The sequence below is a fragment of the Melospiza georgiana genome, chromosome 8 (assembly GCF_028018845.1).
Source record: "Melospiza georgiana isolate bMelGeo1 chromosome 8, bMelGeo1.pri, whole genome shotgun sequence".
In the NCBI taxonomy this organism is placed as follows: Eukaryota; Metazoa; Chordata; class Aves; order Passeriformes; family Passerellidae; genus Melospiza; species Melospiza georgiana.
This window is the reverse complement of record NC_080437.1, coordinates 30,709,532-30,735,625: the sequence shown is the minus strand read 5'-3', so window position 1 is coordinate 30,735,625 and position 26,094 is coordinate 30,709,532. Positions and strand designations below refer to the sequence as shown.

The window sequence follows — 26,094 nt, the reverse complement described above, 5'->3', positions numbered from 1 at the left end:
TTGGGGGGTTTTTTTGTTTTACTTGTGTTTTTTAATATGCAGCTTTAGAAAGGGATTGATTAATTTTTAATAAAAAGAGTAGGAAGAGTCACCCCCTCAACTCTGTGTGAATAAAGGTATCTTTCCTGTTGTTCATTGTGAATTGTAGTCATTATATACTTTTACCCTTATGGCCTTGTTTTAGTAATAAGTCCTATTCAGCCATAGTAAGTATCTAATATGTAAAACATCTAAATTAGATAATACTCATATTTTGTTAGCAAATTCGGGTTCAGGAGACACAGGTTGACAACTGAAAATCAAAAGACTAAGTTATAATTAAAGGAGCTTCTGCATACAAAGTTACCTGATGTGTTTCCAGGACGGTCCCTTCTGGCCAGCTGAGCTGTGGAGTGAGTAGTTGGTGAATAAGTGAGGCCACTGTTGTGGAGGAACATGCTGTGTTCACTCATGTTGGCTCTTTTGGGGTTTTACTCTTTTACTGTAAGAAAGAGCAGGGTTGGCTGTGAATAGTTTGGGTGGGTTAAGGGCTATAGCCCAGAATATTGTTATTTTCTCCTTCAGGGCTAATGAGTCAGAGTTCTCTGTTCATGGAGTGTGTGAAGAGAGCTGTTGAGGGTTGAGCAAATCTATATTTACATTTTCCAGTCATTTGTAAAGTATTGAATGTCAAGAATGATTTTGCCTTAAAGACGAGCAAACACCAGCAGTTTTCAAGTGTGAAGAAACATGAATTGCATCTGTTGGTACAGTTTGCATTCCTTTTCTTGCATCTGGATGGTAGATGTCTCCTGAGGGGACAGGGAATAGCTTGGCAGTGGAGCAGTGACCAAGAGGTACAGACTTTGTGCTCCTGTGTAGGAAATACATTGTTTCACCACTGGTTTCTTGTTTGTTCATCTATCTGTTGGGGTTTTTTTGTTGTTTTGTTGTTTGTTTTTCCTTCTTCTTGGGCATGGAATTTGGGGTGCACAAGGAGAAGTGGGGACAAAGTAAAGGGATGGATGGGAGACCCTGGTTTTACTGGTGCACAGATCAGCTGCTCTGCAAGTACCCATATATCACACCAACCGTTCTTTATGGGCTTGATCTATTACCTGAGCCAGTGTGGGTTTAAAATGGTCACTGCAAACCAGTATATCCACTTTGTAATTTTTGAACTCAATCAATAAAATTGTTTAACTCTACATTGATCAAAAATTGATTGTTTGGGGAGCTATCATCTTTTTCAGACACTTCCTAATTGCTTCAATTCTAGAGGTCAGTCCAGTTCAAAGGATATTAACAGGCTATTAATGAAGTTTATGACCCATGTTATTTAGGAAGTCTGCATAGACAAAAGAAGAGTCTTCAATTTAATCAATTGGAGAACTAATTTGGGAAGAGGTACTGCTGTATTAACTTTTTTCTTTTTTCCTCCTTGTGTAGCTATTGGCGAATATGAAGAGCTTAGAGCAGAAAATAAGAAAACGAAGGAAGAGGTTTGTATGAACCAATTATTCATTTAATACTGAAATGCTGAATACCAGAATGCCTTGTGGACTGTGGCAGATTGTTGACTGCTTTTTCTGAGTTCACTGTTACATAATATTAATAATAACAATAATAATAATAATAATAAATATTACTTGTACCTTTGTGTTTTATGGAGCAATAAATGCAGTTTTCACAACTAGTCTGGGTGTCCCACTCCAGAAAAGTTCCTGTGAATATATTTTAAGTGATTGCTGCTTTACTAGATTTGTATGTGATAACAGTGGGAGCATAGACCAAGTGTTCAGATAAAATTGTTTCTCTTTGATCTAAGTCTTGTTTTATTATGACTTCATTTGCACAGGGGAATTAATTACTGAAAAGAAACAAAAAAAGAGAAGACCTTCCCTCAGCTTCTGAACTTTCATAATGTAGGAATATAATTTCTGAAGGTTGGGAGGCATGCAGGGGAGTCAGTGCTACACTGTATTGTAAGCACAATTCTCCTTCTCCAGTCTGAGTGAGCTGAAGATGTAAGAAATCTGTTGGTTTTTAAATCCCTGTTAGCTGCCAGGAGACATAGGTTTAATTTAGCTTCTTTTGAAATCATTTTGGAATGGTCATTTTTAGTTACAAATGTTTCAATTCAAGGCTGTATTGAGAAGACCTTGGCCTTAACTCTTTTCTTATTGCTGAAGAAAGTTTGATACTTATGTACACTTATGATTCAGCAAAGATTATTTGTATTTTTACTGAGGTCAGCACAATGTGCTTCATTCCCTCTATGCTCTGACCTCCTTGTCCTTTTCACTTTGGTTGTTGCTGCATTCCTGTTCTGCTGACCTTATCCCAGGAAATCTGTGCTCTCTCTTTGCTGTTTGGAGGAAATGCACAGAAGAAAATGAGAATAAGACTGACTAGGACCAAGACTCCATCCAGCCCAGATTGCTGTCTCTGACAGCACAAAGGGAGGCATGTAGGAGCGTGTTTAACACCTGGGCAGGTTTCTCTTGCAGTCTCCAAACCATTTTCAGCCTGGGAGTGGTTTCAGCATCCTGTCCTGCACTGCTCTGCTCCTTTAGTTTGTCCCATGCTGGCTGTTGGCTTCTGTCACCTGTGGGGAGTGCTGTGCCAGGACATGAGTACACCTCATGAAAAACAGACTCCCCAGCTTGCCCTGAACCCAAGTTACATCAGCTTTGGTGTTTCTTCAGCAAAACTTTGTTTAGCTTGAGAAGGGAGGAATGGGGAGACTTCCCTTGAGCTACATTTTTATTTATTTTTTTTTCTTCAAAGGGAACGTCAATGAAAAATTTTATTTCTGAAATTGAGATGGAATGAGATGTTCTGAGGTTGTTTTTTCCATTCTGCTCTTCTTGCCTCCTTGCTCCTCTTTCTCACAAGACTTCTTTCCTACAGCTGCTCTTGAGTGTTTCATCTGGAGGCTGCTTTGAACTTTTGCAGAATTTTTGCGTAACACCCAAAAATCCCCCAAGTCTGAGCCTATGGGGATTACATTCCCAGCTGAGCAAATAGTTAAACACGTGCTCAGGGCTGGATTTTCAGTTGTTGTGCAAGTTTTCTACCTCCAAAATCTCCATCCTGCAAATTGGTGTGCTTGTGTAAGCAGTCATGGTTCATTGTTCAAGTGCTTGGACTCAAGTGGTTTAGTGTGAGACTTTAAGTGCATTTCTTCCACGAAAAAAAAAAAAGAAAAAGAAAAAAAAATCTACTGATACAGAGTTCATGGCTATATTTGCTTCCAGGGCCAATACTGAAAGAAACTGTTCCTTGTGTTATGGCTGGGCAGAGTAATCCTAAAGGTCCTTAGCATCTCTTGCTTTGTATCTGTTTATGCTTTGCAGGATCAAACCTGCTGCTGGAAAAATGCAGCACAGACTTTCTCTGCCTGTGGGTCTGGGAAGTTGTGGGTGACTTCTGTTCCTTTTTCTGCCACATCTGTCACTGTGGATGTCAGCAAGTGGCTTCCTCTGTATCAGTTGTGGTCACATAATTGCGTGGACAGGAGAATGAGATGTTAATTCTTTTAGCAGGTGACTTGCAGACTGTGTGTGGAAAGTGCCACAGAGAAATTAAATAGCAGTGTGTGTGTGTATGTGCTTTTGGTACACTTGGAATATTTTCCTAGGTCACGGCAGTGCTTGTGTGGCTCTGAAAGATGAGCTGTGCATTTAGAAATCGTCCTAGTTTCCATTAGACACGTGGAACTTAGTGGATAATGGGCAGGTAACTTAAGATATATTTTTAATTTTTGAAAATTTATCCTCTTTGTTCCATATTTTTTCCTTAAAATTAGGAAGTGAATTGACTTTTAAGTGGGTTACTTTGTTCAAAGCACTGCTGCTTTGAAAGGGATGCTAATAACCATGAAAATTCAGGAGCAAAAGACAAGATCTTTCATCCACAATGTCTCTTCCTCATTGCCTTGCAAAACTGCCAATTTGGAGACCACTGGTGGAGTCTCTGACAACATTTCCCCAGACATTTTTTGTTAGTGTTTTTAAATACTTTTAGAAACAACGGAGGCAAAATTATATTGTCAGATTACGTCTCTTAGGTCACCTTTTTTTTATTGATGCAGCCAACAAAACATTCATACCAGCCCCCCAAAAATGGATAACAAATGTTCAGCTGCACACAAATGTGGGTAACTTAATATGCAGTTCTGACATATTCAGAGTCAGATCATGAATAAATATTTGACTACTTGCTAATCAGACAGAAATGACTCTGAACGCTGGTTTTGACAGTGTTTTGTCATGCTGCCAGTAGGGGGAAAAAAAAAGCAAGACAGCTATCCAAAACAGTAGGTGTAATTCTGTATCTCTGATACATCATTCATGGTGTTTGCTCTGCTAAAGCACAGGATGGAGTGGATTATATGTTTTATCACCAAGTGGGAATGGGGAAGGGACTCTGCCTTGCTCACATACTCATTGTTTCTCTGAGCAGAGCCCTGCAAATGTCATTGGATACTTTTGAGCACTGCACCAAACTCACAATTTCAGAACAAGCATTAAATCTGCATACATTTCACAATCTGTTTAAATGAGGAAGAATTGTGTCTTGTGTTGCTTAGCAATGGTTTAATTGACTATATGACTACTACGTGAACTTTTTTGCATCTTAATATCTGGGCTGAACAATCTCCCTGTTGTTTTTGCCCTTTGAAGGCCTTTTACTGAAGTCTGTAGGAGCTTATGTGCAAAATAGTTGGCAAAAAAGAAGCCTGTTAGTAGAGAATAGACAAGAAACTAGAAATTAAAATATTGCTTTGTGTATTGGCTACCCAGAAGGCTAAAATCTGAAAGGAGTGGGATTGACAAATCTTCTGAACTTGTGCCTGCAAAGATGAAGAATATATGGAGTTATTCACAAAATCAACTTTGGAAAATGGACTTTTAATTTCTAAAAATACAGATGCTGTGTATTTTTACTACTAGGTGATTATCACTGTAGCCAGTCCAGCACTGCAGTATTTTCTATTTACTTTGTTAGGGTTTTATAGGTGATATAATGGTGGTATAAATATTAGATTACTAATACTAATACTAGATATATTAAATAAAATAGAATAAAGGGCTGTTTTACTTTGCAGAGAAGCTAGAACTCTTAATTAAGTTAAAAACTGAAAATTGACTGGCAATCCAGGAGCTACAAACTTCTTAATTTTTATTCAAGGTTACTCTTTAGTTTGGAGTTACCCCTTAACACTGAAAAGGGAAAGCTTAGTAAATACATGAAGATTTTCTCCTTAGCAGTTGCATGTGCTTGAATGTGGAAAGTGAAGATTTTATAGTCATGTTATGACATTTGCCTTTTAATATTTAGGAATAGTGATACTTTTGTCCATTAATGATTATTGTGTATGCCTAAAACTGCATTTTTGAAAAGTGAGATGGTTATGAACTTTTAGGACTTCTCTGGAGCATTTTAGGAGCAGCTCATACATCTAAATTTGGATTTTTAAACTTTTCAATTTTAAAGGTAAGGTCAATTTGTTTTAAAGGGTGACAGTAGTTTTTATTATGAAACATAGTTTATAGGCTTTTTATTTTTGTGTAAATTTCAAAATTGAAACAGTTTAAGTAGTTAAAGAAAATCTCAAATTTTTCCTAATGCTTAGAAGATAAACTAGGGTATTTTTTGGAAGGACCTGTAACAGCTCTGCTTGCATGGCTCTGATTGCAAGACAGAAGGCAAAGTGCTTTCCATTGATCATTTCAGCAAGGGCAGCAATCTCCCACTCTCCTTTTCTTCTTCTTCTTTCATTCTGAAGCACAGTAGCAGCAAAAGGAAGGTATTGAGAAAACTGCAACTGGGAGCAGGAATTGCTCTGCAGAGACCCAAGCCTAGAGACCCTGATTGTGCAGAGAAATGTGGCAGTTATGAGGAGAATAGTCAGCTTGCCGTGGTCCAAATGGAGCTCTCTCTGCAAATAGCACTCGAGGTGAAGTGGAATAGGTCATTTAACTTCCCCTTTCACTGCACAGGGAAAGCTGCTATGCCTTACAGCCTGCTGCCTGGAGGATTTCAAAAGGAGTTTTTGCTGCCTGGAGGATTTTAAAAGGAGTTTTTCCTGTCGTTGGGATAAGGGAGTGTGCTATGTCCTCTACAGCAAGGTTTCCATCAGTAGGAAAGTTGTTGACTTCTACAGGCAACAGATCAGATCCTTAAAATGTTAATGTTTCTGTTTTTTAAATTGCTCATTTAATGTGCAGTGGGCTGAAAGCTTGCAGTGTGCAGAAAAATCATGTGTGGGTGAAATATGTCATTGTGGCTCCAGGGTCTTTCTTGGGAAATCCAAGGAGGCAGCAGCTCCCACCAGTTCCCTTTTGTGGCAGAACTGTGCTCTGCAGAACAGCCAGAAACACCTTCTGCATCTTTTCCTGCCTTCTGCTCTTAGACTGCACTTCTGCCACAAAGGTAACCCACATTTTTTCTGAGGAAGCAGAGGGAGGGCAGCAAGATTCATGCAGAGATTTCCCTTCCCCACCTCTCCTCTGCAAGATTCTCTCCACAGGTTCTTTGTTAGCAGGGCCCCAGGAAATGGTGAGTCCTCGTCGGGCACTGCTGGCTCAGTGCGTCTTTGCTCCTTCTGCAGCTCTGCCTTGTGTTTCACAGTCCTTACAGCAGCTGGGACTGACCTGTCCCCCTACTCAGCCCTGTCCCTTGAAGCCTCATCACCCCAGTGCCATCAGAAGAGAGATTGTTGTTGAGTGCAGCTCCTTTTGCTCCCACAGATAGCCACGATCTGCCTCAAGCCAGCACCAGTGGCATCCTCGCCTTGCCCGAGAGCAGATCCTTCTTTGGGTCTCATCCAGGGTCCTCTGTAGCTGATAGAAGTTTTCTCTTGAATTTGGCTGCCTTTGAATCAGACTCTCCCACTTCTTGTTTCTTAACAGCAGGCTCCTTTCCCAGCTAACTCAAAGTGGCTCCTCATGTGGAAAAACCGAAAATCGAGCAAAATCATTTCAGGGTTTTTGGGTTTTTTTGTCTTTTTATTTTTTTACTCAGTTCTGTTCCAGTGGCCAGCATCCTTGTAATTGGAGTTGCGCTGTAAGGAGCTCAGTCACACAGACCTCTTCCAGAAGTTAACTCATGGTTTTAGGTTGATTTATTGCTGTGAACATGCCCAGCTGCATGTGAGGAAGGATGTGTGTGTAAGGCACCTTGTGTGCCAGTCATACTTCCCCCTGGGTCATGTGTTTTTCACACTGTGGTTAATCACTGACTGTGTCTCTTGTGAATTTTACTCATTTCTTTGAGTTCTTTCATTTACGTACAGAATGGGTTTTCTTAGAGAACTCTATTTCACATCTGTTTTATTCTTGCTTTGTGAAGAACTCGTTCCATCATAAGATCAATGATTGCAAGCCTGTGTAGTGTTAGCAATAACCACAAAATTAATAAAACTGAGGTGATGGGAACTCCTTAAAGCATGAACATGAGTGCCTTTCTCTCTACAAAGCTGAAACTTTGCTCATGATGTAATGAAATAATTCAGCATGTCCCTGATGGTTGGCTTTTAGGTTTTCCCTGCACATGGTGGATATAGAAATGTAGGCCTCTTTTCTGAGTCTATTTGTGTTGAAGAAACTGGACCTAAATCCTATTTTTGACATGCAAAGTATTGCTTCTACTGTTGGTGTAACATGGATAACTGCTTATTTCAGTTTTGGATAATGTGTCTCTTTAAAATATTTTCAGAGTAGCTCTGAATCAGAACGTAAATCAAGTACAGTGTGCCAGTTTGGCTGGGAAGTACTCTGAGTAATGAATTTTTTATGCATAATTTCCATTGATCTTACATGGCTGAAAGGAAAAAGAAATGCTTTGATAGGCTTCTGTACATTATTGTGCTGGCAATTGATCCTGGTTGATTTTGCATGTTGTGACTGACTGCTAATTAAATAACTGGGATCAGTGTTTCATTTCAATTTTCTCTTTTCCTACAGTGTGACAAAATCAAGCAAGAACGAGATGAGGCTGTCAAAAAGCTGGAGGAGTTTCAGAAAAGTAAGCTGACAATGTCAGTGGGATTTTCTTGACGTAGACAATTATGAACATAGTTCTGCACACTCTACAGCAGTGTTAACAATGCTGAGATTCAGGCCCACTTGCTGTTTCTTCTTGCAAGCTGAGTTTAAGGAGCTAATCCAGTGAGACTTTGCCCACAGTAGTCAGAATAAATGCTTTTGCAGCATTTGTACTCTCTGTCACGGGTAGTCACTCTCAAGGTGCAAAGTGGTGAAAATACAGTGGTGCAAAGGTGGCTCTATCTCACCTGGATCCTGCAAGTGACTTTTGGAATGATGCATGCTTGAAGTGATTTGATGCTGAGATTCCTAATAATAATAATAATAATAATTATTAAAATGGCCATTTTTTTTAATGAAGGACTAATACTACTTTAAGCACAGACACACCAGGAAAGGTTTTTAGGATGAACTGTTCTCAGGTGCTAATTTTTAGAGCAAGTTCTATCTCGCCTGGGCTGTGAGAACCTCAATATTCAGTTTTGCACTTTTATGGTAATGGTTCTATTGAAACTGTGTGGTGTCTGGAAGCAACAAAGCACATCTAATGGGAGTGGAAGTATCCTAGTGGAATAGCTCCTTAGAAGAGACAATTACAATGGGATTGTGGTCTGTTACATCTGGTTTGTGCCAGTACAGTGAACTGCACGGTGAAGCATCAGAAATGTGGATGAAGTTAATGCAGGAGGAGGAAATCACATGGTCTGTACTTTTGTGTGACTGTGTTAAAGAGGAATTTGCTCACTTCTGTTTTATAATAGTTCGTGTGGTACAATTATGGAAAATAATCTGAAATCAACAGGAATTGTCTACTGCCTTGAATGATCTTAGGTAACCAAGAATGTTCTCTAAGAAGTACAATTCCTCTGGAAAAACGGCTGCCTGTTTTGTTTTTGTTATGATACGAGGAATACTGGAGTGTGGCAGAAAGTGTCAAGTAGTTAAGACTTAAAATTTGAGGTAATATTTAATGTTGTAAGATTTTATAGGTTTCTTTTATCTTCCTTTCACATTTTTAAAGGACATACCTTGTAAACATAGTGATAAAATGCCAGGAATATTAGGATTTTAAAGCAATAATAGAGCCCATTATTTAAACGACAATATAAAAGGCAATTATATTGATGAAGAGCTACATTGGCTTTGTGTCTGTGAATAAACTTGGCCTGTACTCAGCTTCTATTTGTTCTCCTGGCATAAACACATATTGTGTGTGATTCCAGTTTAATGGGGCCCCGTTTGTATGCCAAGCAGCTGCATTTTAGGCCCTATTGCGTGATTTCATAGCTCTCTGAAAATTGGTTCTATTGAGCACAAGAGATAGAAGGTGGTGGTGGGGGGGAAAGCTTCAACACACAATCATTTCTTTTCAATTGGAGCCAGCAAGGTTGATGACAACATGACCATTGTGTTATAATGATAAGACCACTAAGGATCTGTACCTCTCATCAAGGCTTTCACACAACAGCAGATACAATTTAATTCACTGCTCTGTCAGCAGTGCTGATACCATTATGCCGTCTGTCTCCACAGTTATAATCACTGTCCTCTGAGAAATGCAGTTGAAATGATCTTGAGCAGTCAAAGAAACTCTCAATTAAGGCTGCCACTTCCAATGTGTCAGATTGTGTCTTATGCACTTGGTACAATTTTCACTTCCAATCCTGTTTATTTACAATGTCTACCAGTAATTATGCTTAACATGTCATTTAGTGAGGGTGCCCCTGCCAAGGAGATTGTTGGGTGCTGCGGTGCCATTGAGGGGGAGTTTCTCGCAGTCAATGCCATCAGCGGCTTTTAGTCCCTGATGGGATGCAGTAGTAATGTTGATAATGCAAGTATCGTGCTCATCAAGTCATAATTAGATGCCACTCAAATGTGCCACTTGTAATAACAGTGTTGATTCATGTTTTCTCGGTGACTGCAACTACTAATTAGTTAAGTGGTTTTTGGTTGGCCTGCATTTGCTGCGGATTATTATTACCCCTGAAAAAAACTGTCAAGGTTAGAGATGTTTCAGGCCACTTAGTGCTTCTTTATGAATATTAATATTAACATAATAAGAACTTTGGACAGACTTAGGAAATAATATATTTTTTGTATTTAATTTGGAAAGACTTTTTTCCCCTGAGTTAATCATAATTGCAGGTTAATTAAGTTTAAATGAACCAAGAGTAATCCCTAGTTCTGCCATGAGAGCCCGATCCTTGTTTCCCAACTTTAGCCTTGCTTGAGGCCCTTGGATTCCTGTCTGTAAAATGGGAGCAGCTCTCTATCTCCACTGCTCCTTCATCCAGCCCAAAGCATCTCACTGCTCAAAGCTTTCAGGGCTCAGTAGTATAAAACCAGAAGAGACAGGGAGATGTATTGCCTGAAACTTTTCCTCTCTCTGATTGTATCTATTGTATGTCTCTCAAATGTAGCAGCTGGTAGGACACATTTGGAGCCAATAATTTCTCCATAGAGAAATGAAAATAAAATAAAACTAAGATAATTTCTCCAGGAGAAATGAAAATAAAAAGACATTCAAAGAAAGAGGTCTGGTTGCACTCCTGGTAGAAGACTTCATGTGAATATAGTTTTTAGACCAAGATTTACCAGTACACTGCCCTGCCTTTTCTTTTTTGTAGATTTTGGGTCTTTGATGCAGCTACTCAGCAAACCAATGTGTTGCTAGTTTCCTCTGACAACATCAAAACTTCAAAAATGAAAGCTTCAGGGGATGTTAAGTATAAAGCTGCATAAATAACATTTGTTAATGACCTTCTTTTTCCTTGCATGAAGTTCTGTTTTGTAGTTTTCAAGATGACCTCTGTATATCAAAGATGGCTTAAATATCTCTCTTCAGTCTTTGGTCAAAACTCTTGGAATAGGGCAAGGAGGGTTTTCTACCAAGTGGTATAAAATCCCTAGGTTTTAAAGCTTATCTTGATGAAAAAGAGGAAAAATACTAGAAAAATTCTTCTGTATTTACACTGTATTTTCCAGCCTTGTTCCTGCTTCAAACTGTTGTTCTGCTGCAAGTAACCTGTCCATTTTTGCAAGTTTTCTGTGCATTGAAATCCTGACATTGGGCTGAGGAGGAATTTGTGCCATGCAGTGACTTGCAGAATTAGGGTCCAGGCTGCTGTTTGGGATGGGATGAGGGTGCCAGGAGCCAAGGGGGAATTGCATCAATGAGCTTGAGAAATGGAAAACTATTGTTGAGTCTTCTGCTTTGCTCCCCTGTGCAGCCTAAAACCTGTCCCTTAAGACTCTTAACACTCATGAAGTACATATGTACCGATGGGAGATGAGTAGAATTGCAAGATAAAATGTATCTGTGCTTTTAAATTCTTTCTGATTCACATTGGTCTCCTATGTTATAAAACAAGATTTGTTCCAGAACTGCTTGGTCACTCTTTTGCCTGTCTTTGGCAGAGTGATGTGTACCCACAATTGTAATAGGGATTTTCTAAGTGCAGAGGACAGATGTGGCACTTGCTCCTCCAGCCGTGACATCAAATGTGCAGCCATGCATTCCAGCTGCAGTCAGACAGCCCAGTCTTGGTTTCAGGGAAGATTTTGGGAGTGTGTTGAAATCTGTGTTGTGAACAGTGGAGGTAGGTGAGACCGTGGTGCTCATTTTGGGGCCTGCTCAAGCACAGAGAGACTGGCAATGAGAAACAGACCAGAAAGTGAAGAGGAACTTTGTAAACATCTCCTAAGGGATTATCCTAAAGGTGTCATTCTGATTCCTCAAGTGTTGCTGAAATAAAGATAATGAGTGAGGGAGGCTGCTGCTGGTCCTCTGCTTCCATAAGTTTGTACTCAGTTCTACAGTTGCCCCTCTAATGCTGCAAACATGGCTTGAGAGAACTGCTTAAAGGAACAACGCAAAATATCCAATGCTCAGAACCGTTCCTATCCATGGAGATATCTAAGTATGTACCTCCCTGTGTTTGAATTGCTCACAATGAAAGTTAGCAAAGGAAGATATTCTATTTCTGATCATGGGAGGCATGTGTCAATCTCAGGAAGATACTGACTAATTTTTGAACTCTTCCCTTAGTTTCTCACATGGTTATTGAGGAAGTGAACTGTATTCAGAACCATCTTGAGATTGAGAAGACATGCCGTGAAAGTGCTGAGGCTTTGGCTTCTAAGGTGAGAAGAATTATGGTGATGCTGGGTTTTTTTTTTAAATCTATTTATTCACCTGTTTATCTATTTGTTTATTTAAAACTTGAGAATGTATGCATGACCCTTATTTATTTCTGTATAACCTTGTGGAGCTGTGAAATAGTTTAGAAGTGGCAAAAAACTAACAGCCAGATGCGAGATGCAAAATACTGTTCCTGCCTTTAAAGGAAAAAAAACCATTTTAATGTTGTTTCTATTTTCATGGACCAGCATCCTGATCTCTAGCTTTCATATGCATTTAGGTTAAATGGAAAATAAGTTTTAGAACTCCTCTGTGTGAAAACAATAATGAGCATTTCAGTGTCTAAATCAAATGGAAAAAGTCAACCACTGCATTACATTTCAGGTGATTGTTTATGAAAGCAAAGCAAGGGCAGGGGAAAGGTGACCTCCACTGCTCTGTTGATTGCGTCTAGTCTGATGAATTTAGCAAGTGTGTAATTTTCTATATTCCATCTCATCAGAAGTGCATTATTATTAAAGAATGTTTTTATCTCTCTTATATATTTTTGGTTGTGTAAAATGCATCTGAGCCACTTCATCAGAAAATGGATTACAGCAATTTTGAACCAAATTTCATTAGCAATGCTGACTGCCTTTTTTTTTTCCTTTTTTTTTTTCCCTCCCTCCCCATTCCCTGCCCAAAGTACATCCTTAGTTATGGTAAAAATCACACCAGCAAGAAATCACTTTAATTTAGATGCATTAGCAATGTACTTTCTGGAGGTATTTACTTAATTGTTTGCATAATGACACTATATTAGAATTCATAAGATAGACAATCAGCATATAAGTAAGAAAATGAACACATTTATGCAACTTGTCTTCTTCTCTGCATTTTGCCTGTAATGCAGAGACAAGGGCAGTTCAAAGACTCCCTCTGCTCCATGGGGCTGTTTGTGAGCTGGCTGTACCATGTAGGGCTCCTCACACCTCTCTCCCCACTGTCTCACTTTCATTCCTTAGGAAGGAGATAAATTCTTGAATAAATCTCCCATAACTGAAGGGCTGAGGATAAGGGGGATCAGAGATGATTGTTTAGGTGAAAATTTGGGGTCAGATGAACAGTATAGTGTATATTTTCTTTGAAGATGCATACTGGAGTTCTGAAGTCTGTGTTGACTTTGGCACATGGTGTATCAATAGTAGAAAATTGAGTTTCATTCTTAAACCTGAGCACAGGGAATGCTTGGCTGATGGGTGGGCAGTCACCCTGACATTTACCTGAACACCCCTGGGGTGTCTGGATGCAGGACAGTGAAAGAGAATTAAATATTTGCAGTGATTCCTGTTCAGTTTTTGTTGATTAAGACAGAGATGCCTTGTAGAATCTCTTCTGTACCATCCACTAACCAGCCATGTGTTCAGGCATCCAGCCCTAAGTGGTTTCTGACTTGTGGTCTGACCCATAAAGAATTGGTTCATGAGATGGCTCTCATCTTATGTATGTTGACTCTACAGTAATAACTCCAAAGAATTTTGAGATAATTCTTTTGTGACTAGGAATATAGTAGTAGTAGTATTTGTAGAATATATATATTATAGATATTATATATATATAGAGAGAGAATATCTATAATATATATAATTATATAATAGATAATATAGCTTGTTATATTATTTATTATTATAGTTTCTATTTTATTATATAATTTGTAGTTTATATATAGGAGAAGCAAGGATTTTTATTTAACCAATTGATCCAACTTGAAAAACCAGATGAGCTTTCAGGGGCACAAACTCTTGTTGAGGTCATTCAGTTGGGACTCCTGGTACATGTTTAAAGGTGAGCAGCTGTCACAAAGCCTGTGCAGCATTAAGTCAGCTTGATAGTTGATTTGATTGATTTAAACCTACACAGTATTTATTAAACAGAAGTACCAGAAAGGAAAAAAAGGCATGGATAAACCATCATGTTGAATTGAAACCTCTCAGAGGAAAAAGTGGATAACCACCCCGTCTTCAGACCATTCTCATGTTCAGTGGAACTTAATCTAATGTTACTTTTGACTTCTTTGATAGATCTTTTAATGATAAAGGACAAAAGACAGTTGAATTTTTTTTTCTTGTCCAGCAGCTTAAAGACAGACTAACTAGGTCCTTACTGTTTGTACTTCTCACCTTTCAGCTGAACAAGGAAAATAAAACCTTGAAAAGAATTAGTATGCTTTGTATGGCCAAACTGGGCCCGGAAATTATCACTGAAGAGATTAACATTGATGAGGATGAATCATCCACGGATACAGAAGCTACCTCTGGATCATGCAATTCTGTGCACTGTCAGCAGCAAATAAAAGGTGAGCCTTGCTGCTGATCCTGCACCACCTGCAGGGCAGAAGTTGTCTCAAGAACAGCAGTGTTGGTGTGGACCAGAGACTGGTCTTGTTCCAAGTCATGCTTCTGGGAGTGGTCAGAATCAAAGGATTTCCTGGAATGGCTGAGAACTGAGGGTTGGTAGTGTGTAACATAAATGGTGGGGGAGGCACAGCCTGCAGAGGAGGTTAAATGCAATAGGAAAATGAGACCACCCAGCTAAGAGAGTTCAGTGCTACTGAATCAGTAAAAGAAACATTTCCTAAAACTCTTAAAAAATAAAAGTTAAGTTGAAGGACAAGGTCACCTTCAGCTGCAATGTCACAATTTCAGAGCTTGTCAGACAGAACTCTGTTTCCATTATGTACCTTTGTATGCAAAAACTTCACTCATATTCCAGAGCCATTACCAAACAAGCAGCCTAAAGAGGGACTGTTGTACTGAGTAAAACAGCACAGCTGGAAAACATGGAAAGATATTGATAAGACAGATCTGTGGGGGTTTTTTGCAGAAATTTTTGGTTCTTTTTTGAAAGGCAGTTAATATTTCCATTGTCCAAAATCAGCCTTATTTCTCATCCCTGTGATGAAGTCATCATGGTTTTCTACGTTGTTGTGTCGTAGTATCCAAAAAAGGGGAATGCCAACATTCTGGATTTTGTGACAAGATTAAGTGTTTAACTTCTTAAAAAAAAGGCTTTCACTTTTTTTTTTTTGTTGTTGTAACTTGGAGCAGCACATGATGTTTAAGTCCAACTTTTTTGAACTTTCAGTTTGACCTTATTAGCTGTTGTCTTTTTGAATGCAGCAGCTGTAAGGAGTGGTACAAAGTATCACTGAAGAAAAATGGTGTGTGTGTGTTGTAAAAATGCTTGTGAAACAGTCCCACTGAAGAAATAGGGTGTCATAGTACCCTTCTGTAATCAGTTTTCCATCCTCTAGATGTAGGGAAAGGCAACAAATGGTGTGATGCAATCCATCTGAATGGGAAATGAGACTTTTGTAGTGGAGAAGGGTGTCAGGAATACATTTAGAGAATAAACACTGGCTACAGATCAGCTGGGAGGAGTGTAGTAGGGTCAAATTAGAGAAATATTGAAGAAAGGTTTTGATGTATCTGCTTTCTGTCTTGATGAACAATTCATTAAAGCATGGAAAGTGGTATTTTGGGAATCTTCTAAGTCCTTTAGCCTTCTCACCATTCCAGAAAGTATTGGCTGTTTCTTGGAGTGAGTCCTTCTCCCCCACCACTTTTCTGTAAGGATACACAAATAAGGTAGTAAAACCTGAGGCTCTCTGTGGTCTGTAGATGTGATTTCTTCTCTGCATAGTGAGGTTGATACATGCATTGTAAAACCAGAATTAAACCAAGTCTCATAAGTTTCAGTGAGACTTTTTTCCCCATTAATTTCTCTGGAGAACACAAATCCATAAAATGGACAAGCTGTATCAAAAATCTTCTGGGAAAACAGGTCTTTTTATTTACTTTAAAAAGTGTAGGCTTTTAATTTAGAGGAAAATAAATCTGAGGCCTCAGAACTGGGAGGGGGATGCTGGTGTAGAATGGACATTTTCAAGATGTGAGACCTACCAGAATGACATTTAGCATGTCACATCATCATGTGCAATTGATTAGCCACAATTTTCTCAACTCATGGCTGGTGTTCAATGAACAGCAGTGCTGTGAAATACTGGAAGCAGGTGGGGAATGAGAGCACTTACTGAAAGCTAATATATATCAATAAATTTTGATTTTTGTGGTGATTTTATGTTAACCTAAACCTTGATATATTATGTATGCAAACTGATCTCCTGTTAAGAAGTGATTATAATCAAGTGTTTTATTCCATTGTGAATTTAATTTATTTCATATTTTAATAATTAAGGAACAAAAATTCTGAGGGGAAAATTACAAGCATTAGCTCTTCCATCAGTAAAGGTTATATTCTAACTCTGTTCACATAATGTTACAAAGGCTATAAATTGGCAGCTGTTCAGGACAATTTCTTCTGTGAAAACCTCCCAAGTATTAACTGCCTGTTGTTTTGTTTATTTCCCTTGTGACAAGAGCTCACGATCCAAAAAGAATTGAAGTGTATTAATTTGTTTTAAAGGATGCTTCTTAAAAATTGCTTTCTGCTGCCTCCATACCAGAGTGTCTGTGATGTGACTGTCTCAAGAACAGGACTTAGGACCCTCTGTGGTGGCGGGATTGGCCATGTTGTAGCAGGAAATGAATCATTCAAAATGCAAATAAAGACAGCAGGCCTGAACAAGGAGCTTACTTCAACAGAGTAAATCTGAAACTGTGACCCAGTTATAGATCTGTTACTTGACACTTATGCAAAGCTCATAAATTATTGAGGAAGTTCCTTGGTTACAACTGATGCTTGATACGTAGTTCAGGTGTTTCATACTCAACTGTACTTGCATTGCTGTGACATTTCCTTTGTTGTTGTTTTTCCAATGAAATATATTCTTCATTTCCTTCCTCAAACCCTAGAGCTGCGAGATCAAATCATATCTGTTCATGAGGAAAAGAAGACCTTGGCCATTGAACTGGAAAACCTGAGGTGCAAACTTGCAGAAGTAATTGAAGAAGTATGTATTGTACCATGGAAGGCGAGACCATGTTAGCCTGGAGTCTGTCCTTTCTGTAACTTTTAGCTTATTTTGCTGAAAACAGTTGTGAAGTTAATTGAATACTGTCTAATCTCAAGTCCTGCCAGTGATGGATCACGTAGGGCATGTCCCTGGAAGGGATCCTCTGCATCACAGTCCAGTGCCACTGTAGCTGGCACATGACTTCTCCTTACCTGTTTGATCTAAGCCCATATTACAACTGTCAGGTCCCCTTCCTGACAGCCCCTCACCCATCACAGCCTGCAGGGTTTTCTGGATTTCCTTAAACCCATAGATGTGTCAGAAATACTTTTGAAGTACACATAGTTTAATCACTGGTGCTACTTCTGTGAATATATCCTTAAGTTCAGCCATTGGCAGTGCTGTGTCATCATAATTAGACCAGCAAATTGGCTTTTTAAGCCAGCAGAGTTTCATTCCTGCTTGAAAACTGGATAAGCCATGTACTGATGCAAATCAGGACTTCGTGGTTCTTCCTGTCCATGCAGCACTTGCATTCAGAAAGACACAGCTGACAGCACTTGGACAATAGACAGAGCCCAGGAAAAAAACAACCAAAACAGGGCTCTGACTATATTAAAATGCACACAGTCAAGTTCCTTTCCAGCCAGGTGCTGTGGCACCTGATCCTGAAAGGTTCCAAAGATCATGTATTTGCAGCTGTGACTGAAACATACCATGGGAGGATTAGTTCATAACCCTTTTGTGACATCTGTTACAACATCTGTAAGGTGGAGTAAAAATGCTTTCCATCCCACTGGAAACCCCAGCATCCAGCCAAACCTAGGAAACAGAGCTACTGACAGCAAAATACTGCTTGAATTCTGTATGTGCTGTATGCCTGGTGCCATTAACTGAAATGCTCTTGGTTTTGATGTGTTCTTTATACTTTTCTAGGTGAATAAGTTGAAAGAAGAAAAGGCTGTTTTGACGACCGAAGTTAATAAGCAACAAAAACTGTTGGAGAAATGTAACAGAGGTGTGTAGTCTCAGCACGTTCTCTAGGAGATCTGCATCTCCAAGAGTTTGCTTCATCCTTTGCAGAAGTGCAGAGCTTTTCTGCTGCAGTACAGAGTAGGTTACAGCACAGTGATGGTGCTCCAGATCTGACACCTGGCCTGATTGCTGCAGGCATTGCACCAACTCATGGACTGTTCCAGACTCTCTGTACTCCAGGAAAATGTGACAAAGTGAACAGCAGGTGTTATGTGAGAACAGGGAAATCTTTTCCCGTGTGCCACAAGTGGGAAACCAGGGCAGGGGCACAGTCCTTCACAGAGATGGGGTTTGAACCTTAATCTCCTGCTTTCCTAAATTATTACACCGGTCTTCCTTTTCATTGGGATACAGCTTCTCATTTTGAATGTCTAATGTCTTGGGAGTAACTTGTTTTATGTTCAGAGGATGAGAAAAAGGCAGGAGTGCTAGAATGTGAGAATTAAGATTTCCAAGTTATGGAAGAAAATAATGAAGTTTCCTTTACTGGAAAGAGAAGAGAGGTAAAACCAGGGCAGGGAAAGACTAAAAAGAGATATAGCTCAAAAAAGGAAGGGTTTTGCTTAATGAGGGTGCATGCTTCTATATGAGTAATGGTTGATTCCAAAGAAATTTAGAGGAGAGGGAAAAGTTTTTAGGTTTTAGATTACTCTGCCTTTTCCTTTTGCTGCTTACTAAGCCTTAAAAAATTAAAAATTGTTTGGTAAAAAGCATCATTGGGTGTTTTCCATTTTCCTGAAGTGGCTGAAATCTACTAGAGCATATCCTGTAAGCTTTCTCCAGGTGTCCATCTCTTACCCCTTCCATGTGTCTGCATTTCTTAACCTACGACAGGCAGTACTTGAAGGCTCTCAAAACACCAAACTTCAGAACAGCTGACTAAACAGATTAGCTTGAAGATTTTGATGGAATAATATGACAGATGAAAAATTTTCTGAAATTTTTTTCTAAGCATTATGGAAAGAACAACCCCTAGTTTCACATTTGCCTGCTTTCCTGGAGGGAAGAGTTAAATTAAAGCAAGATTTTTTTTTTTTGTGTGCATAAAATGAGCTACCAAAGTATTCAATACCTCCTGTACCCTCTGTTTATGTGGCACTGTGTTGGAGCTGTGCACTCAGTGCATTTCAGTCAGAGTTTATGAATAGACTTTTAAATCTTTCTAAATATGTGGGTTGTTTGTTGGGTATTTTTTGTGTATGTGGTTGGTTTTTGTTTATTTGCTTTTTAAAGTTAGAATCGCTTTGAGAGTCAGGTATGCTGGGATGTGTATCCCACTGTCTAAATGACCACTTACTTTTAATTAAATTAAATTAACTAAATTACCACTTTGAAAACTGTTATGCTCATCTCCAAACCAGGTAAACAAATATGGATTTCTCAAGAATAACATAATCTTTGATAGATTCAGTAAAGCTCTTTTGAGGCAAAGAGAGGCAAAATCTGGTCTGTGGTACTTGATGCCTGTTACTGGAGATTTTGAGTCTGAAAAGGAGGACTGTTTCTCTGTTCAGAAGATTAGTAATTGTGCATATATGTGGTGAGGTTTAGGACAAATACTGCAAAGAAGATTTGTATATGAAAATGTAAAACTAGGTCATGCTGTCAGTCAGGGCTCCATGGTGCTAGGGAATAGCAGCTTATCTGTGAAAATCAAACAGTACTTCTTCTTTTGATCTGTTCCACTTTTCCTTCTGATCTTGTTTAATTCATGTAAACAGTGTCTGTGCTGGCAGTAGAGGAATATGAAGAGCTTCATGAAAACTTTGAGCTGGAAAAGAACCTGCGGAAGAAGGCAGAGTCATTTGCACAGGAGGTGAGTAGTCAAGGGAAAATCAAAGACATTGCAAGTGGGCAAAACCTTGCCAGCTTGGATGACTTGATTTCAATTCCCAGCTCTCATCCATTCTTCTTAGGTAACATCTGTATTTCATCCATCAAAACGAGTTTACTGTTTCAACAAGCATTTATAAAGCATTTTGGAATTATTCATGCAGTCTTACCTATGTCCCCTTTCAAGGCAGGGTTTTAAATTTATCATGGGCTTAGTTTGCTACAACATCCCAGTGTGGAATATGTAGTGGTTGGAGCTGGGAGGGATTAGGTATCTTTCTAGTGATATAATTTAAAGGGCTGTTTTTTTTCCTGAAAAATATGTGGACTCCTAAAAAAGACATTGCAAAACTACAGTATCAATTGAGGGACACATTTTGAAAGATTATGTTGAAAGTACTTTCTGTAATTGACTGATGAGTTGACAGGCAACTTAGGTACAATGCCAGAAAAATGCTGATTATTTTTAAACAGCTATTTCTTGGGTTTTGTCATTATTTAGTTGTTGCCACTTCCAGACTATGGGCCCCTGTTGGTGCAGACTGTCAGAGAAGCTGTTCACTTGAAGGTTTAAATTCCATAAAGTTCTCTTATCCAAAATGGGATTACTATAACAGTGAACTTTAGGCCTGTATTATTCTTCCCTTTCTGTACCTGCTTGTCTTCCTGTGGTATTGTGCTGCTCAGAAAGATTTTTAGAACAGTTCTTAAAATACATGACCACATGACAACAAAGGCATTGCTGATTCACGTTTGGGGAACCAATATTTAAAATGGCTTTAAAAACCTGTTGTCATTGGCCTAGTTTCACACTGATGGTGTCCCTTGAGTGACCTGAGGCATCAGAGAGGCTCTGGCCACAACTGCATCCACAGCAGCACAGCTTTCTGCTCGAGTGAGGCTGTGTCAGCTTCCTCTCACAGGGATCATGCTGCAAGGTCACAGCTGTGTTTGGAGAGCTAAGTTTTCTAGGATGTGCTTACAGGAGCTATGTTTGGATTATGGTAAGGATGTTCAGGGATTTTCTGCCTGCTTGCATTAGCCTGTTTTCTCTGTCTCTGTAAAATGTTTCTTTTAAACCTCAAAATTTCTGCAGGATTTTGCTTGGATTTTGCAAAAGCCACTGTAGTTGGTTGTGTTAAGCTGTGCAGTGTCAACAGAAGGAAGAGCTTTGGGTAAAGGACAACACTGCATGTGCAGTGCTTTGTTCTTGATTTGTATGGAGCACTTAGAGAAGTGAAAAAGGCTCCAAGTAATGTGGCTGTCACTGCAGCTGAAAAATAGCACATCTTAGTGTTTTGTATTTTTGTATGTCTCAAGCAGCCAAATGTGTATTTTAGCTCAGTGAAATTCAGAACTACATCCCATGGAGGTGCCTGTGTGGTGGTGGGCACGTTGTCTGTCCAAGGGGCTGAAGCACCTTAAGTTTGCCTTTCTGGTGTGGTCAGCCCATGCACTCAGACTCAGCCCTTTCCCTCTCTCCATGGCATGGCTTCATCTTCTCTCTTTCATTGTGTCTGCTTTTCAAAGGGGTGCCCTTGGCCTCCTGCCCTTGTGGCAGGTGAGGAGGATTCTGTTCCCACAGCAGGAGCACTGGGGAGTGCAGGTGTGACAGGGAAGGGCAGGTGAGCTGTGTGCAGAAGCCAGCACAGATGGGGGAGAGCAGAGACATGGAGGGAGCAGGCACATATAGGAGTGAGGCGACACTTGAAAATCAGAGCTTTTGATTAAAATTAAGAAAAAAAAAAGCCCAATACAGCTTTAATTATAGTCATGCTGCTGGCACCACCATAATATATATTTAATTAATCAAAAGTGATCCAACTTCAAACATTAGAATTCATGCTCTTTAGAGGTTCTAAAGAAACTGAGTAAATATTGTCAGCCGTGGTGTGGAGAGGGGGAAGGAAAAGGAGAGAGGTTTTGAAGTGAGTCACAATCCATTGTGAAAGGTACAGGAATCTGCATAAAAGAACTAAATAAATAGAGTGTGTAAGGGGCGGAGGCATGGAAAAATCTGTACCTACCTGAATAAAACAGGGTTGTTAACACAGGAATCTTGGCAAGCTTAACCAGAATTCTAGTGTCAGGTTTTAAGAGACACTTGAAGATCTCTCAGCTGTTTGTGAAGCAGTTTATAAGAAAACAAAGGAAGGCAGAGAGTATCTTGAAGGCCATTGCAATAATATAGAGGTAGCCCTGAAAAGCACTCTCCCACAAAGATGAGCAAAATACAGTACATGCAGCCAAAGCAGGCCAAAAGCACAGGAACACCGTGTGAGAAGCAAATTGAAACTCTTAGACATGCAAAAATCTCATGAGTTTAACAAAATAATCTTGCATAAGTTGTTTATTAAACATACATCCTGCCCTGCAGCAATATTTTGTAAAGTGATTTTGGGGTTGAAGACCAGTTTGGCCACTCAGCCCCACACAGCTGCTTGCTCACCTTCCCCCAGCAGGATGGGGGAGCAAATTGGAAGTTAAAAATGAGATAACTCATGGGTTGTGATAAAGACAGTGTCCTAAGTAAAGCTAAAGCTGCTGCACCCAAAAGCAAAGCAAAACAAGAAAGTCATGCACTGCTTCCTATGGGCAGACAGGTGCTCAGCCTTCTCCAGGAAAGCCAGGCTCCCTTAGGTACAACAGCCACGGGGGAAGGCAGACACCATCACTCTGAGTGTCCCCCTCTTCCTTCTTCTTCCCCCAGCTTCAGATGCAGAGCGTGGTGCCACGTGGCACCCGTCCCTGTGGGCATTTGGGCTCAGCTGTCCTGGCTCTGTCCCATCCCTGTGCCCCCCCAGCTCACTCACTGTGGGGTGAGGAGCAGAAAAGGCCTTGACTCCATGCAATAATGAAAATATCTTTCTGTTCTCAAATCCAAAACACAGCCCCACACCAGCTACTGTGACAAAAATTAACTCTTCCAGCCAAAACCAGCAGAAGTGAACAGTTTATTATTAGTGTATGCTGGTGGAGAGATAATCCCTGCACCTGAAGTGCTCTGGAAACCTCATGGAGAAGGAGCAGTGTGCTCTCAGAGATGACATTGAGCTGATTTTTCCCTGCCCTCTGTGTTTTGGACAAATAGAAATGAAGTGTGAAACTGCTGAGCAGTTTGTTGGGGTTCCTTTCACTTCTGAGGCTCACACAGGCTTTTTGCTCAAAATGCACAACTGGAGAAAGAAAAGAAAGGTTTCCCAAGTGTTTATGGTACCCTGTAAAACAGTTTGCAGTTAAGAAGTTGAAAGGCTGCATTCAGAGGAAATATGATCCAGATGAATTAAAACAATTCAGTGAATCTCTAATGTGCATCATTCATTTTTTCATTGACTTTCCCTCCTCAATGCCTTCACCATCCTGCAGCTGTTTGTGCTTTTAAGTAACTACTGCACAACAAAATGTGTGTATTTAACTTGTTTTCCTAAAAATACCTGCATCCCATACCTGGGCCAGTGCACAGCTGACTTTACTTACTCTGGGACTGAATCTTCCCATATTGAAGGATAAAAGGTGGCTGTCAACTTGGGGAAAATCATTGTCATCTTAGCAGGTGTCTGCACTACTCAGAAGGGTGAATGCAATGGGTTTGGTTATCTTGATGACATGAGCTCCCAAAGACCTCTTCCTGAGATGCATTTGTGACATTTTGGGTTAATTTGTGAGGACTTTTGCATTAACATATTACATCTGTGAGTGGATACTGCAAAAACAGCACTGGAGAAGCAACTCTGTGCTTGCCAGTGCCACTCTCTGTGCTTTACCCAGACATAGTTCAACTGCAACTGGTATCTGGAGATAATTAATTTGCAGTCCAGCTGACTGAACTGGATTTAATAATTAAAGAGACATAAGTAGTTAGTACATGAATTCTCCTGAGCTTGGATGTTACCACTTTTGAAGCATGATGTAATGCTAATTTGTTTCATCAAGCTTTTTCCCAGGAAGAGGCTTGGGGAATGGTAACAGATGTATGCTCCAGGAAAATCTTTGGTCTCTTTTCCCCCCATCTCTTTTTGTTCAGGCAATTAGTCTGTGGGGAGAAAAAAAAGTGAAGATGTTTCCTCCTTTTTCATGTGGTGTATGATCTGCTTGTGAATCTGTTAGATGGTGTCTAAATGCTGTAAGGCTGTGAGCATTATTGAGTGTATCACTATTCTTCTACCATAACAAAAAGAAAACTGCAGGAAATTAAGAAATAAATAACAATAGAGATTATATTTCCCCTGTGTTTTGTGCAGTTATGCCTCATAAGTGAAGAATGAGTGCTGTAGTTTGAGAAACCCTTTTGTACAGAGAAGGCTGGTAAAATAAATAATGTTTATTATAAGTTTATAAGTAATGCTCTGTTTTTAAGGAAGTCACATTGTTGATGGGAGTACAATCTGCTCACACTCCAAAGTACATGCTCCAAGCACCTCTGTGCTGAGAAGCAAATGATGGACAGAAAATAGGCTTAACTCATCTACTCCAATTCTCCCATTCTGAATGAATTAGATCTCTTCTTTTAAGCCACAAAACTTACTATTGCTGCAGCTTGTAGCTCTTTAAACAGTCTCTTCAGAAGCTGTCTGGCAATTAGCCAGGTAACTAAAATCAACTGGATTTTATCTTTATTGGTCAGAAATATTATGAATCATCTATGAGTGACTCTTGGCTGTCTCATGGTCACACTGCTCACTTAATACAGCTAGATCAGACTTTGACTCCTCTAAAGGAGGTTTTTTGGTTTTTTTCCTGATTAGCCATTGAACTAAAAACCATACCTAGAGTTATATTTTAATCCTAATTTTAGTGCCACTTAGTGCCCTGTCAAGCCATAATTAGACATGATCACTCTGTCCTCCCCATCAGATAAAATCCTTCAAACAGCCTCTTCTTTGGGGAGATACAAATACCTAGAACCTACCTCTCTTGGGACTTAGCTGAGGTGTGAACACGAGCTGTGGGGCTTTGGGGTACACATAATGCAAAAGGCATCAGCTCCTGTAAACTGTGACAGATGTGGATGGGTTACCCCTCTGTGACTCACTGGGTTGTGGAGGGGATGGAGCAGTGCTGCTAAGGATTGAAGAAATTACCAGCTGCTCAGCTGAGTGATCTTCTCTTCTGTTTCACTCTCCCAAGTTTGACTCTGCCTTACTACTTACCTTCTTTTACTCTATTTATAATGGACATCATGCCACTGATTTTTATTTTAGTTTATGCAACCATTGATTACCTTATTAGAACAACACCTGCTGTATTAGGACATTTTTCTCCCTTAAACTGTAACTAAGACAAAAAGGTTATTGCTCAAATACCCAAAGGATGCATAGATGGAAGTGCAGCCTCACATGGATATTAAAGAATTCCCTTTGTCATTGTTTTGCCCCTGGGAGAAGGGTTGGTTGGAAAGTATCCAGTTTTATCCTGAACCTTGCTTGAACAAGGCTTGGTGTTCCCAGGGATTTGACACTAACAGAGTTGCCTTCTAACGTTTTTAATGAGGAAGAATTCCTTTTTCAGCCCTGCTGTAAAAACAAAAACCAGCTGCAGTGAACCTGCTTTGTCGGGTAAGGGGCTGAGCATGAGCTGTGGCCTCACTGAGGCTGAGGGAAAACCTTCCATTATTTTCACCCCCTTCTTTCCACCTCCCCAGCTCTTGTGAAAACTCTGCTGATAGAAAGTGGCCAGCTCCCAGATTTTCTGTACTTTTTAGCTTCTCTTTGTAAACTCATGGAGAGGAAGATGCATAGCTGGTTTGCACAACAAGGGGTGATTTTAAAAATGAGACTGATAGGTGTAACCAGATTGTTTTTCTTTGTGGTCTGCCCTCAGCTGCAGGTGTGGTTTTCAGCAGATTCCTGCACCATTGACTTGTGTTTCCAGCATTGATTGGGATGCTCTGCAGATAATTGTCTAGCAGGTGGCAAAGTCGGAACTAATCCATCAATTGGTTAAATTCCACCTAGTCCAAATAATCTTGTTAGTAGCTGTTTTGCCCTTTCAGCAGTCACTTTAATTAATATTCAGGGTTGTGCAGACAGCAGGTTTCTACCCTGCTAAAGCAGGAATTGATTTTTTTAAATTTCAAGTTAAAATTAATTTGCAAG

General features: G+C 39.7%; 1 protein-coding gene across 2 annotated transcripts in view; it reads left to right on the top strand.

The window, feature by feature from the left end:
* The window catches only part of SHTN1 (shootin 1), a 55,847-nt gene that overhangs the window by 5,277 nt on the left and 24,476 nt on the right, over window positions 1-26,094 (top strand). For both annotated transcript variants that reach the window (XM_058029419.1, XM_058029418.1), the window contains exons 2-8: window positions 1,429-1,481; window positions 7,953-8,013; window positions 12,085-12,179; window positions 14,344-14,512; window positions 17,031-17,128; window positions 18,068-18,149; window positions 19,888-19,982. In XM_058029419.1, the coding sequence (XP_057885402.1) occupies window positions 1,429-1,481; window positions 7,953-8,013; window positions 12,085-12,179; window positions 14,344-14,512; window positions 17,031-17,128; window positions 18,068-18,149; window positions 19,888-19,982 (653 nt within the window). The remainder of the gene's footprint in view (window positions 1-1,428; window positions 1,482-7,952; window positions 8,014-12,084; window positions 12,180-14,343; window positions 14,513-17,030; window positions 17,129-18,067; window positions 18,150-19,887; window positions 19,983-26,094) is intronic.